This window comes from Aspergillus steynii (assembly GCF_002849105.1).
Source record: "Aspergillus steynii IBT 23096 chromosome Unknown P170scaffold_4, whole genome shotgun sequence".
NCBI classification, from domain to species: Eukaryota; Fungi; Ascomycota; class Eurotiomycetes; order Eurotiales; family Aspergillaceae; genus Aspergillus; species Aspergillus steynii.
In genome coordinates, this window is record NW_020194401.1 from 2,445,502 (window position 1) to 2,458,981 (window position 13,480).

A 13,480-nucleotide genomic window follows, 5' to 3' on the forward strand; every position below is an offset into this window, starting at 1 on the left:
GGGACAGAGCGGGATGGGCGGAAGGGAATCCGGAGAAAGAGAGAGAGAGAGCTGGAGCTGGAGCTGGGGAAGAATATACTGCAGGGTCGTTCCGCCCGATAAGACGTGACCCGCTAAATTGCCAGTCCATCCCGCTTCTGGACCAGCGCGCGAGTCTTTAGTCCGTGGCCTTTTTCTTTCCCTTTCTCTCCTTCCTTCGCTCGCCTCAGGGATCAGGTTCTTACACAGAGCATCATGCCTGAACAACGGGAGCGCAGGGATGAGTCCCAAGGTGTACGTCTATCTATCCACTACTGTTTACGATCGTCCGGCAGCATTTGTCGCGCTGACTGACACTGGCTGCTTTTACAGTCCGGCTTCAAGGGGGCCCTCCAGGGTCTGGCTTTCTTCATGCTGATCCAGTTTCTTGCCGGCCAATTCCTTGGTGGAAAGCAGCAGAGCGCTGGTACCGCTGGAAAACCCGGCGGTGCCACCGATTTCACCACCCGCCCAGCTAGGAGCGAGATCGAGAACTACAGCCCCATCCCCGATTCGATTGCCCCCATCTGGCCTGTCGATAGTCCTTTGGACATGAACATCTACGTCTCGCCTTCAGTTTTTGTTCCTACGCACAAGTCGCAGCAGTCGAGCTCGCTGGTGTTGTCGGAGAAGAACTTCACCATTGGTAATTATAGCGACACGAGAGAAATTGACACCATCATTCAAGTCCCCAAGGCCGTCCAACAGAACGGAACTCTCTTCGCGCACTTCTTTGTCGGTCTTTCCGGACATCAGCTGGATCCTTCCGCCCCTGGCTACAGCACCGAAAAGGCTGTTCACTTCTTCCGCCCGCTCAACCAGTACCTTCCCAAGAAGAAGGTCAAGAAGCTCAAGAACCTCCTGGCCAGTGCCGAAGAAAAAGAGGAAGAGGAGGAGGATAACACGCCTGATGTTTCAACCGCATCCTACTATCACCCGAATTTCACCGTGTCTTTCATTCCCGACTCTGGAGTTCAGAAGTATCGCCAGGTACATCCTGCTGTCCGGCAACACCTGCAGCTTGAGGCTAGTGGTGCGAGAGACATCTCTGGCCAGAATGGATGGTATTATCCAATCGTTTATTTGAATACCTTCTGGCAGCTAAGGAGTCATATGATGGAGCTTAACTCCACGGTCGAGACTGTGCCTCTTCGCATCACCCTCAACAACCTACAGAATTGGAAATTCAGCATGATGGCCAGCGTCGACGACAGCGCGAAGCAAACTGCTCGTCAAGCCGCCTATGGTGCTTCCACCCCGGGAGGTGGCGACGGCAGTGAGTTCGAGATGATCAAGGAGGTTTTGCTCGATACCAACATTTACCTGCTGGGTACCACCGGTGTGGTTACTATTCTACACATGGTGTTCGAAACGCTGGCCTTCAAGAATGATATCGTAAGTTCATACTGTCCATGGTGATTCTCCTCTCGATATGGCTAACGAGTGCACCCACTTTACAGTCCCACTGGCGCAAGAAGAAAGACGTCGTTGGAACGTCTGTCCGGACCATCTTGGCTAATGTTTTCATGCAAGCGGTCATCTTCCTCTATCTCATGGATAACAGCGAGAACACCTCGTGGATGATCCTTGCCAGTCAAGGGTTTGGAATTCTTCTGGAGGCATGGAAAATCACCAAGACCGTGGATGTGCGCCTCCGGCCGCCACCCACCAACTCTTTCTTTTCCTTCCTGCCGTACGTTGTAGTTTTTGAAGATAAGCATAAACTCAGCGATACGGAGCAGAAGACCAAGGAGTACGACGAAATTGCCTTCCGCTGGCTCTACATCATCGCCGTGCCTCTCCTGGCCGCGTACGCGGCATACAGCTTGATCTACAACACACACAAGTCGTGGTACTCCTACGTCATCGAGACTCTGGTCGGTAGCGTCTATGCTTACGGCTTCCTGATGATGGTGCCCAGTCTGTACATCAACTACCGACTGAAGGTGAGTTTATTCAGCGGCAATGTTGGTGAATGGATTCAACTGACTTTCATCTAGTCCGTGGCTCACATGCCAGGGAAGGCGTTGACATACAAATTCCTCAACACTTTCATCGATGATCTCTTTGCCTTCACGGTCAAGATGCCGTGGCTTCACCGACTTGCTACCTTCCGGGACGACATCATTTTCTTCGTCTGGCTTTACCAGGGCTGGAAGTATAAGGTGGACTACAAGCGTGTCAACGAATTTGGCCAGGGAGGCGACAGCGATGTGGAGGAGGAGGTGCCTGCCAAACCGGAGGAGCCACCCAAGCCAGAGGCGTCCGCTCGGGCATCCGGAAAGGAGAGTTCCAAGCCGACTCGGAAGAGAAAGTAAACCACCTGTGCCATGATCCTTGGCGATGTGCGTGGCTTCGCGAAGAAGCCCCCTGCTGTTTTTTTGTTTTCCAATTGTCATCGTCGCAGAATGTCAGTCAATTTCTGTGCCTATCACGACGCGTGGTTTGGCGGATACTTGACTTTGAGAACGATGTTTTCTGTAGTATAAAGTCCACTTATGACCCATAAATGACACCATAAGCAGCTTGTTTACCTTGCTACTTCGCTCTTTGTCTGACAGACTCCATTAGACCGTAATTAACTCGTCAGTTTGTCGATGCATAGTCCGGTGGACATCACATTTATGGGGAGTGACTGCAGACTGGATCCGACGCCCGATTTGGTTTAAGCCGTCAATTCCCGCTCTCGTCTTGACGAACATCGCCCGAGTTGCGCCCGATATCAACGACATACAATCCTCCAACGATCCTTTTTGTTGGACCTTGTATATTGGCCATCATTGTCTTCGTTTGTTTGCTTTGGGCTTCTTGACCAACGTCCTTGGCATCTGTACGGTCTGAATTGCGTGTAGCCTAGGCAAAACAACGCGACCGGCGCGTGTACCTAGGTCCCGAGCCATCTTAAAGGGCGCTTCGCTTTACGGAGTACGTAGCTGAAAACGAAAACGGGCCTTGGAAATTGTGTCGCGCATATTCCCCAATGTCATCCGAGCCAGACAGAGGTTTGTGGACCAGCCCTGTTACTGAACGAGATTGTTGACATCTTTAGACACAGAGCGTCGGCCCCACAGCTTGCAGGATGCGACGAAGCATCTTGAGGCAGGTAAGAAGATTTATGAATCGAAGTAGCCAGTGCTTGTTACTCCTTGGCTGACGCTGGATAGTTGCGTTTGTGCCTTCCAAACAACGGTACACAGATGCCGGGGAACTGGGCAAAATCATCGCTTCGCACGCGTATGAAAGCGGGATCCCTTCGGGGACTCTTGAGCGCTTGATAAAGACCCTCACTGCCAGAAGTCAACTGGATCAAGGCACAATTACCACCCTGATCAAGAATCTGTATCCCTCAGAGAGGGTGCCATCTAAGATCGTCACGCAGGTTGTGTGCTGTCTTGGTCCAAGCAAGACCAAACCAGCACCGGCAACACAGGCTTTGTTATTGCGCTGGCTCATTCTGGTTCATGACTTCCTCGATGAGAAGGCTCACTTATCGAAACTCTATGCGGTGCTGTTCAACTATCTTGATATGATCAGCCTGCGGAAGCCATTGTGTCATTTACTTTCCCTCGTCACCAGACGGAAACACGTGAAGCCTTTCAGAATTCAATCACTCATGGAACTGGTCGCCAATTCTGGTGGGGATGAGAAGGAGCTAGTCACACTACTGAAGACTTTCAAAAACTACTGCCCCGATGTTATTGTTGGAGACCTGGGTGTCTCTGGCAGGAAGATGCTATATTTCAAGCACCCAGACCCCGAGTGGTCCGGCCATGTGAGGCATCTCCATGATACCAATTTGGAAAGAACGCAAGCGGTTCAGCCTTCAACGTTCCAGGCGGTCCATCGTGGATTGACGAAGAGGAGCAAATTGGAGGTGATCGTACCGGTTGTTCAGACTTCCCGGGTCTCGTATAACCACACGTCCTTGGAAGAATTGCGGGATGTCGGCCACTTTGTCGAGAAGTTGGACAAGATCGAGCTACCTAACCAAATTATCTCTACTCTTGGAGATAGCATGGCCCAAAAATACATTTTTTTGGCCCAGCCAGAAGCCGCAATTCGTCGGTTGGATGATTGGCTCAATGCCTTTCTTGTCGACAAAATGGAGAGTGCCCAGGATGACGAGGACGACGACGACGAGAACGAGTCCTTAGGATACGTACTGAGTCTCTTGGTCGATTATGTTCGATACACAAAGGTATGACTTTCCACCCACGAAAAATTCCGGCTTGGCCACTAAGCAGCGACGTAGGAGATGTCCCCGACGATCACTTCGTTCTTGAAGACCTATCTGGGTTTCTGGAAAGGCAGAGACCACAGAGAACAAGTTTTCGCTCTCCTTGAATATCTTCCCGTGGGCGAGTATGATTCTATACGAACCGAGTTCTTGACACGGTTGGAGGCGGCGGTGCTACACAATATGCCCCCATCACAGAGCCATTTGCTTGGTTTTTACACCTCTCTAATACGTCAATGGGGAGTCGACCTGAGAGCGCGGCCGTTTTCCTTGGAGGAATCGAAGCCCCTTACTCGTCTTATCTCACATGCAGAGCTTTTGGCATTGTCAGTGCTTGAATGCCCACCAACACTGCCGCAGCCCAAGAGTACCGGAGAGGAGAGTTCAAAACCAATTACATTGTCGGTTCTCGAGCTTTATTGCGTCCTAGGCGAACTCTTTTCCCATGCGGCTCTGAACGGCAGCATCCGCCTCACGATTCCATTGGCTCCTACGGTCTACTCCCTCGTTTTAACACCAATAAGCTCCGTGATTTCCATCTTCAGCTCGGTCCTTGCCAACTACAAATCATCCTTTGAAGCCTCGCTGACTTCTAAGGCACTTCAAACCCCGTCGTCTACTGATTCCTTGTATCCTACACAGCTCGTGGGTCAATTCAACGGTTATATCATGGACATTTGCAACCTGGTTTGGCGAAATCGAGGGTTCAACTTGGATGATCCGAATGCGCTGGGGTGCTTGATGCCGGCCCCCACCACCAATGCGCTGGCAAAGTATATTCGAGAGGTGAATGATGCGTCCAAAGAACGCAACCCTGAGACTGCATTCGTTTACAATGTGGGTTCGGCATCTTCACTTGGTCACCATGTTGCCTTGTGCAACATGTCCGCCGCATGCTTTTCCGATATAGAGGAGAACAGCGTCAGCGAAGACCAGCCACGGCTGAACAGGCCCGTGACTCAGAAGGCACTGAGCGCTTTAGAGAAGGACGGCGGTATTAAGATATCTTGGCAGGAATACAGAATAAAGATGCTCGATTGGCTAGATACAACGGGAAGTGCTGGGATCGGGAACTTGATGCGCAGCACAATGAAGGCACTGCGAAAGGATTGATGCCTGGGCCTAGATGCTGGCTGGTTTACGTGCCATAGATTTTTAGCAAAACCTGATGAACAATTGAGATACGCTCATTTCTATACTTCTCTCCGTGCCATTGCCTCAACACCAGATTCGTCAGCCATAAAAAAATACTACATTGTTAGTGACTTATCATACAGCAATGGATCTCGATCTAAACGCCGGGGTATGCTTGGAGCAGTCTATATACAAAAGTCATGCTCCATATCAAAATCGCTGGATCGTGTTCAGGTAAATGTCCTGGACGGTGGGTTCCTCTCGGATGGCACTTAGTAGGTCATCGATCTCTTTGACTTGCTCATCTGTCTTCAGTTCCACCATGGTATCCGGATTCGGATCCCAGATAATTTCCAGTCCCTCGACTGCTAGACCGGTCACCTTGGAGAGAGATTCACCCACATTTTTGGTGTCCGCCGGCTCGGTGAGCACATAGAGTCGACCGTCGTCATCCGCTCCGATGTCTGTGGCCCCCGCCTCGAGAGCCTGTTCCATGTATTCATCGGGGTCGAGACCGTCCCTTTTCTCGAAAACTACTCGGCCCTTCTTCTCGAATAGATACATTGTAGGCGTGGCAACTCCGCCGCCGGACTTAACGGCAGAGCGAACTTCCTGCAAGGTCCGGGCTTTCAGATCGGTTTGGCATTCGATCACCGCCGCAACTGAGTGTGGCAACATGGCTTCCACCGTCATTGATTCGAGAGCCTTGCCATGAAGACTGATGCCCTGACCCCTAGCAATGGCCCCTTCGATGATGTTCTTTGGGAGTCCAATCCGCTTCGCATTCGCAAGGGCTTGGACCAGACGAGGATTGTCTTTCGGGTCCGGTCCCCGCACTAGAAACGAGAAAGTTAGCTGGTAGAAGCAGCGGGAAAGAAGGATCGCTGAGAGGCATACTCTGCACCGCACTGCTGATTTCCTTGCTGACGATTCCGCGCTCGTTGCCCTTGGCCTTGTCATTCTTTGCCTTGTCATGTTTGATGGTGGACCATTTACTGTGTCCTGCCAGGCGCGGGACAGTCGTTGCCAGACTACGACGGGGCAGACATGGTCCCCGGAGAGGGAGAGGACGCCAGAGCCGCAGACTCCAGGTCATAATGGACGCCATTGCATTAATCTACGAGATGCAGGTCGGTGTCGGCGCAGTCTAGAACCGCAGATGCGGAGCCGGCCCGAGGGTTTCTCCGCGTTGCCGCCCCCCCGGAGTTGAGGCCAACTGCTCCTCCCCATTCCTTCTTCTTCCCTAAGGGGCCCGTCTACGGCGTCATTCCGGTCTAATCTTCTTGTTCTGTACTCCTCAGGCGTCTTTCTATCTCGCTCTTGTTTGGAAATTTCTCTGGGGAACCGTATGGGTGACCCCTAGCCGGAATCCTCGCATCCAATGTCTTCGTCCGACCCAGCTGCATCTACTACGGCCTCCGACAATGCGCCTCCCCGTGCGGAACTGGATATCACCAAGCTCCATGCCCTCCCTTCGGAACAACAGGACCTCTATCTGCTGACGTTCACGTCGGAGCTTGTCCAGCACATCTCCGCCTTGGACAGGACGCAGGTCTCGGCCCAGCAGAAGTTCCTCAAGAAGGAGCTATTCAAGATCTTGACGCTCTCCTCGCCCACGATCACGCGCGTTATTCGCAACAATCTCGGCCGATGTTTCGGAGCCATATTCAGCAAAGGCGATCGCGGGATACTGTTTGAAACGGTGACGGAGCTGCTGGCGGCCTTGAATGCCGGGAAAAGTGAGGCGGAATTGAAGACCAAGTTCGCCGCCGTCCACTGTTTGGGGGAGGTCTTCGCCGTCGCGGGTGAAAGTGTCTTCGCGCAGTCTGGAATTGTCATTTCCAGCTTGCTCAAGTTGTTGAAACATTCCAGCAATCATACGGGTCTTCGGGGTACGGTCTTTGCGGTCCTGCGCAAGGTGGTGATCGGAGCCGGCGTCCCGGTGGATGAGGGAACTGCACGAGATATTTGGAAGCAGGCTCGGAATGCCGCGACTGGAGACAAGTCCACTTTTGTTCAGGTGCACGCTTGTCGGTGCCTTGAGCAACTTGTCAACACGACGCCGTTCTTCGATAACGCGAATGATTTTGAGAACCTGAAAGCGGTGGTTTGGAAGGTCTTTGATAGTCCTGTGGCCCCGGTCAGACATGCTGCTGCTGCTTGTCTTGCTCGAGCGTTAGCTAAGCTACACGCTACCGACTCGCGAATTTTGGCGGCGCCGAAACCAAAGAAATCTAAGCGGATGTCCAAGAAGCCTACGCCGAAGCCCGGCGAGGACGAGGACGAGGCTGAGGTTTCTGAAGCCTCAGCTCCGAAGAAGTCCGAGGCCCGCTTGTTCTTCTTACTACCTGACCTCCTTCGCCAGCTGTCAGGCCAGTACCTGCGGAGTACAACGTCCAATCGTTCGCGGGCGGCTATTGCGGTGTGCTACAAACATGTCTTGCGCATTCTCGGCGAGAAGCTTATCGAAGAGCGTTATGGCGAGATCGCAAGCCATTTTTGTTTCGAGCTTCTCAATCACCCCACAGTCACTTACAATAGGTTCCGACTGCTCATGACGAGGAAGTTTGTCAAGAGTATCTTGGAAGACACGGTTGGCCGCGAATCGCTGCGCGAAAACAGTCAATTGAATGCTGCCAGGTGGTTGATCAATGAGATCATCAAGGACTATCCTCAAGTCATTCAGGAGCGTCGTGAACCCACCAAGTACACCTTGACAAGCGCTCTCAGCGCTTTATCCTCTTTGATTACTTCTCTCGGCTCTGCCTTTGGAAACTTGGCCGAGCCATGCCGTGAAGCATTGCTTCAGGTTCTCCCGCACCCTAGTTATACCGTTCAGATCCATGCCGCGCATTGCCTGCGCAGCTTCGTTCTTGCCTGCCCACACCAACTTTTGTCCTGCGTTACGATCTGCCTGAACAGCCTGAACAGGGAGGTTGGCCAGCTCTCCACCCCTCGCCAGGCCCCTCGCCGCTGTGTTGGCTATGCGAATGGACTATCGGCAATGCTCAGCACGTCTCGCCTGCAACCTCTGTATGGATCCGTGGACGTGTTCTCCCGTGTGTTTACTCAGGCCACCGACCTCCTAAAAACGAGCAGCAATTCCGAACTACGCGCCGCAAGTACGCAGATTCAGGTGGCATGGATCTTGATCGGAGGACTGATGCCGCTTGGTCCGAGTTTTGTGAAAATTCACTTGTCACAGTTGATGCTGCTCTGGAAGAACGCCCTCCCCAAACATCTCGGCAAGGAGAACTTTGCTCAGCGTGGGAACCTGGAAATGAGCTTCCTTGCACACGTTAGAGAATGTGCCTTGGGGTCACTGCTAGTGTTTATGGAGTTCAATAGCAAATTGATAACGGCGGACGGCGCGCGGAGAATAGCTGCGATGCTACAAAACACCGTCACCTTTCTCGATGACATGCCTCGTCAGAAGTCTGTAAATGACATCTCTCAACGTTTGCACCCATCATTACAGCTTCATGACATTGCGACAATGGTTCGACGGCGCGTGCTTGAGTGTTTTTCCAAGCTTCTCCATGTCCATCCGATTAGCCATGCGGACGTCATTTCTCAAACCAGTCTTTTGAGCCTTGCAATTTCTTCGTTTGCGGACCCGGACGCTACTCAAACCGGCCATCTGGAGAACTCTATTGCGGCATCCACCGCACAGTTCGACTCTTTGTGGGATCTGTGCGACAATTTTGGCTTCGGTGTGTCCGGTTTGGCTAGGGAATATGTCCGTGTGAGCCTCACTGGCAAAGATGAGAATGACAATGGCCCTGCTTGGTCTGCCGTTGACTCTGCAGACCAAGCAATCGACGATGCTCTGACCTTCCCCATTTGCCAAGCGAGTGAACACGACTCTATCTTGCTATATTCGCCCAGTGAAAATGGAAGCGACTTTGCTGACCCACATTCTACTGGTGTTGTCAACGCAGCTGTCGAGCTTTTCGCCGTGGCTATACCCCTTCATGCCCCTAGAGTGCAGGAAAGCAGCATAGAGCAAATTGCCACTTTCCTCTCATCCCCAAGTCTGCAGCGCAACCCTGGTCGCAAAGCCGCTATGGTGGTAAACATCGCCGTGGCGTTGCTTCATGCTCTAAAGGCTGCTGCTAGAGATACTGGAACCACCGCTGGAAAGCTCAACCCTGCGACTGACAAAGTATTGCAAGAGTTGTTACAAGTACGTGATCCTAGAAGTCCCAACAAGAAAAACGCTGACTTTTGCCCTTCTCAATAGAAATTCGTCACTGACCCCGACTCAATTGTTCGAACAATCGGTGTCGAGGCCTTCGGAAGACTCTGCGATAGCTCCGGAAATACATTCACGAGTACTCAGATTAACTGGCTTGTCGACACAATCGTTGAAAACCGGGAGCCCAACACCCGTGCCGGCTGCGCCGCTGCGTTGGGTTGCATTCATTCCCAGGTTGGTGGTATGGCAGCCGGGTTGCATCTGAAAACTATCGTCGGCGTCTTGATGTCGCTCTGCAATGATCCGCACCCAGTGGTCCACTTCTGGGCTCTCGGAGGCTTGGAGAGGGTTGCTAATTCCGCTGGATTGACATTCTCACCCTTCGTCTCGAGCTCACTCGGCATGCTTGCCCAGCTCTACAATGCAGACACCCACAACGAGGAGTCGGCAACATTGGCAACCTCTAATATTGAGATGTCATTCCTCACGCCTGTTCTGATCAGCCGTTGTGTTGATTCCATGATCAATGTTTTGGGACCTGATCTCCAGGACATTGCGAAGACACGCAATCTCATTCTTACTCTACTTCGCCAATTCCAACTGGAGGAAAATCCGGCTCTGGTGACTGAGAGCTCTAAATGTCTAGACCACCTGTCATTATATGCGCCGGGATATGTAGACTTTTCCGGCTACGTCCACCGGCTGCAGAGCGAACTGTCCTCTAATAACCCCCTGATGCGGGACGTGGCTATTCGAGCACTGAGCAATCTCATGAAGCGTGATGCAGCATCAGTGATTCAAACGGCTTCGCCTACCCTCGAAGAGGAAATCTGGCTTACATTCGATGATACGCCCGATAATCCAATCCTACGAAGCATGATCCAAGATTGGTTGCAACAGACTGCTCTGGTAGAAACTGAACTCTGGGTCCAACGCTGCCACAACACGTTGACGAAGACTCGTCTCAAACTAGAGGATATACCAGCGACGTCTACTATCAAGACCGCCGTTAACGATATGCCTGATGATGAGGTCGCAGGTTTTGCTTCTGCTATCGCCGGGGCAGGACAGGCCGATAATGCAAATGACGCCGTCGCTGGTCAGGAATTGCTGAAGTGGCAGACTCGCAACTTCGTTATGGGCTGCCTCAGTGAACTCTTGGACACGGTCAATGCCGCAATCCTTCCAGACCAGACAATTCCCGCCGAGCTCGCGTTGCAGCAAAAGGTTGGAGACATTGTTCGCATGGCTTTCTCGGCATCCACAGCGAACGTGATAGAACTGCGCGTCTGGGGTCTGAAGATCCTTGATCAAGTTCTCAGAGTGAGTCTCCACCGTTTATTATATACCTTTACTCCTGCCACTAACCCTTGATTCTAGATGTTTGGTAAAACTCCCGACCCAGATTTTGCCGAAGCATCGCTCCTCGAGCAATACCAGGCTCAAATCGGCTCAGCGCTCACGCCCGCTTTTGCCGTGGACTCTTCGCCGGAGCTTGCATCGGAGGCAATCAACGTTTCCGCAACTTTCATTGCCACTGGGATAGTAACCAACGTGGATCGGATGGGTCGAATTCTCAAACTTTTGGTGCTTGGTCTTGAGAACTTCTCAAGTAGGTGTTGCTCTATAATTCCTGTTTGACATGTTGCTAATGCTCCCCAGAAAATCCGGATACCACCGAGATAGGAGACTTGAAGGGCCTGAACTCAAACGCAAGAGTTATGGTTAAGATGGCCCTGTTCTCCGCCTGGGCCCGGCTGCAAATCGCCAGTATTGACCAAGAATATCTCAATGAAGTCGTCCAGCCGTACCTCTTGAAACTCACCCCATTGTGGCTTTCTTCCCTCCAAGAATACGCCCGGCTGCGTTTTGAACCAGACATCTCTGGTAGTTTGGGTACTGGTCCCTTGAGCAACAATCTGGATGAGGTCTACGCTGCGTTGAATCGGGAGACTCTTTTGAAGGTAGGCTTCTTACCATGCAGCCAAAACTACACTCTCCGAAGCTAACCTCTCATTAGTTCTACCAAGATACCTGGCTGAGCCTCGTTGACGCCATTGCCGGTCTGGTAGAAAAAGACATTGACTTTGTCTTTGATGCGCTGGATGGGAAATCTCAGCCCGTTGAGCCCGAAGAAAAAGAAGAGGATGGGCAGCCCACACCTAAAGAAGAGACCGGAGGAAAAGGTCATGACATCAATTATCGGGATGAACCAGTCGCATTCTTCTTCGTCCTTTTCGGTCTAGCCTTTGAAGCTCTTGTTGATCAATCTACAACACCACCTCAGAGGTTGGAGATTCTTCAGGCTCTCAAGAGAATACTGCGGCCAATAATTTCCGGAAACGCAATTTACCAAGATGCCATATTCACGGAGACCATGGATTCGCTCGACCGCCTCGTGCTGACTGAAGGATTCCCCATTCAAAATGTGATTGTTGAGATCGCACGAAACCTATCTCTCGACCATCCCTCTGCGAAGGGCAGCGAAAATCGAACCGATCATCTCTCTGATGACATCGAGCAGCTTTTTGAGCTGACAAGAAGTATCATTCTCGTTCTGGCCGGGCTCTTGCCTAACCTCCGCGAAACCTCGCCCCTTGCACGATTCAACGTGGGATCGGATGACTCGTTGTCTCTCATCCGCCTCTCCTTGTCATCGCTGGTTAATGTGGCATCCATATTCCCCTCGATCATCCGCAATGATCTCAACGCATGTATCTTGCACATCTTCAGCACGATTCTTGCGACGGGGCTTTGTCAGGCTGAGGTCGTGCCTCAAGCCCTTCCGATCTTCAAGCATTTCATTGCCGGCATCAGCAGCAGCAATAGAAACTCCGACAATCTCAGCGTCATATCGCGTCAAATGCGCGGGTGTCTCACACGATTCCTTACAACCCTGACTATCGCCCAGCGCCGCGAATCCGAGTCCTCAATGCCCTGCGCAAAGAATACCCTCCTGGCGATCACGATCCTCCTAACGACCGGAAGCCACATGATCCCCCCTCAGGACCCGGTCATTATTCAAGTCCTTGACGAATTCCTTGACTGCCTCCAAGATGTCGGTCTCGCCAACGTCGCTGCCGGTTGCCTTCGTTCTATCCTCCTCACTCCCACCCCGAGATCACCAACTGACGACCTTGTCGCCCGATATCTCTTCCCTAAACTCATCAGCTTCCTCGTCGGTTGCCCAACGTCGTCTGGCGAAATCCCCAGTGACCCGGAGAACTCACGCGCCGTTATCGCGCGCACCCTCGTCTCCTACGTCGGCACCGCAGCCGATGTCCCAACTGCCCTGTCCCTCATGATGTCCACCTTTCTTGCTCGCGCAAGACGTGAAGGCCAACCCATCTACAAAGAATCAGCGGCGCTGCTCCTGGAACTCGCAAAGACAAACCAGCTTGTATTCCGCGCGCTCGTGGGTACCATGCAACCGGAGCAGAAGTCTCTCCTCGAGGATATCCTTCGCAGCGCAGAGGCTGATACCGGTGCTAACAAGAGCGCAAGGGACGGGGCACAGGCCGGTGGACAGCAAGCCATGCCAAGTATTGCATTGAGGTTTGACTTTTAACTAACCCAACCCAGCTTGCCCAACCTCTTCTGTTTGTTTCATGCCCCCTGTTTGGTCCTTTTTCTTTTTCTTCCTTCTTCTCCTGTATTTTCTTTCTTTCCTGTGCGGTTCACCCCTTTTGGCTTCAGCGCAGAGGGGGGATATCTTGACGACGAAGACGCTTTCAAATGGTTGAGACTATAAACGCCGTGGACGATATGATGGCGAGTATACCTGACGTTTTTTTGATTTGACATTGGCAACCTTGCCTTTGCATATATGATTACATATGATAGACAAACAAATATTAGTATGAAATTAGAATTTTATGATATGATAACTTTTT

General features: G+C 51.9%; 4 protein-coding genes across 4 annotated transcripts; 3 read left to right on the plus strand and 1 right to left on the minus strand.

The window, feature by feature from the left end:
* The first annotated feature begins 197 nt into the window (after positions 1-197).
* P170DRAFT_384270 (CLPTM1 family protein) lies at positions 198-2,545 on the plus strand. Its single transcript, XM_024845675.1, has 4 exons — positions 198-273; positions 352-1,413; positions 1,479-1,964; positions 2,019-2,545. The coding sequence occupies exons 1-4, from the start codon at positions 235-237 to the stop codon at positions 2,334-2,336; spliced, it is 1,905 nt and encodes a 634-aa protein (XP_024704721.1). The 5' UTR covers positions 198-234; the 3' UTR covers positions 2,337-2,545.
* Positions 2,546-2,767: 222 nt separating this feature from the next.
* P170DRAFT_509969 (Mis6 domain protein) lies at positions 2,768-5,415 on the plus strand. The gene is made up of 4 exons (XM_024854729.1): positions 2,768-3,020; positions 3,068-3,121; positions 3,183-4,216; positions 4,271-5,415. Exons 1-4 carry the CDS (start codon positions 2,999-3,001, stop codon positions 5,366-5,368), a joined length of 2,208 nt encoding a protein of 735 aa, XP_024704722.1. The 5' UTR covers positions 2,768-2,998; the 3' UTR covers positions 5,369-5,415.
* Positions 5,416-5,491: 76 nt separating this feature from the next.
* P170DRAFT_436998 (post-initiation translation factor DPC29) lies at positions 5,492-6,492 on the minus strand. Its single transcript, XM_024849267.1, has 2 exons — positions 6,287-6,492; positions 5,492-6,225 (listed from the first exon to the last, which is right to left on the minus strand). Exons 1-2 carry the CDS (start codon positions 6,483-6,485, stop codon positions 5,600-5,602), a joined length of 825 nt encoding a protein of 274 aa, XP_024704723.1. The 5' UTR covers positions 6,486-6,492; the 3' UTR covers positions 5,492-5,599.
* Positions 6,493-6,645: 153 nt separating this feature from the next.
* On the plus strand, positions 6,646-13,432 carry P170DRAFT_509971 (AP-1 complex accessory protein LAA1). Its single transcript, XM_024854730.1, has 5 exons — positions 6,646-9,575; positions 9,633-10,910; positions 10,968-11,199; positions 11,250-11,551; positions 11,608-13,432. Exons 1-5 carry the CDS (start codon positions 6,771-6,773, stop codon positions 13,153-13,155), a joined length of 6,165 nt encoding a protein of 2,054 aa, XP_024704724.1. The 5' UTR covers positions 6,646-6,770; the 3' UTR covers positions 13,156-13,432.
* The last annotated feature ends 48 nt before the right edge of the window (positions 13,433-13,480 follow it).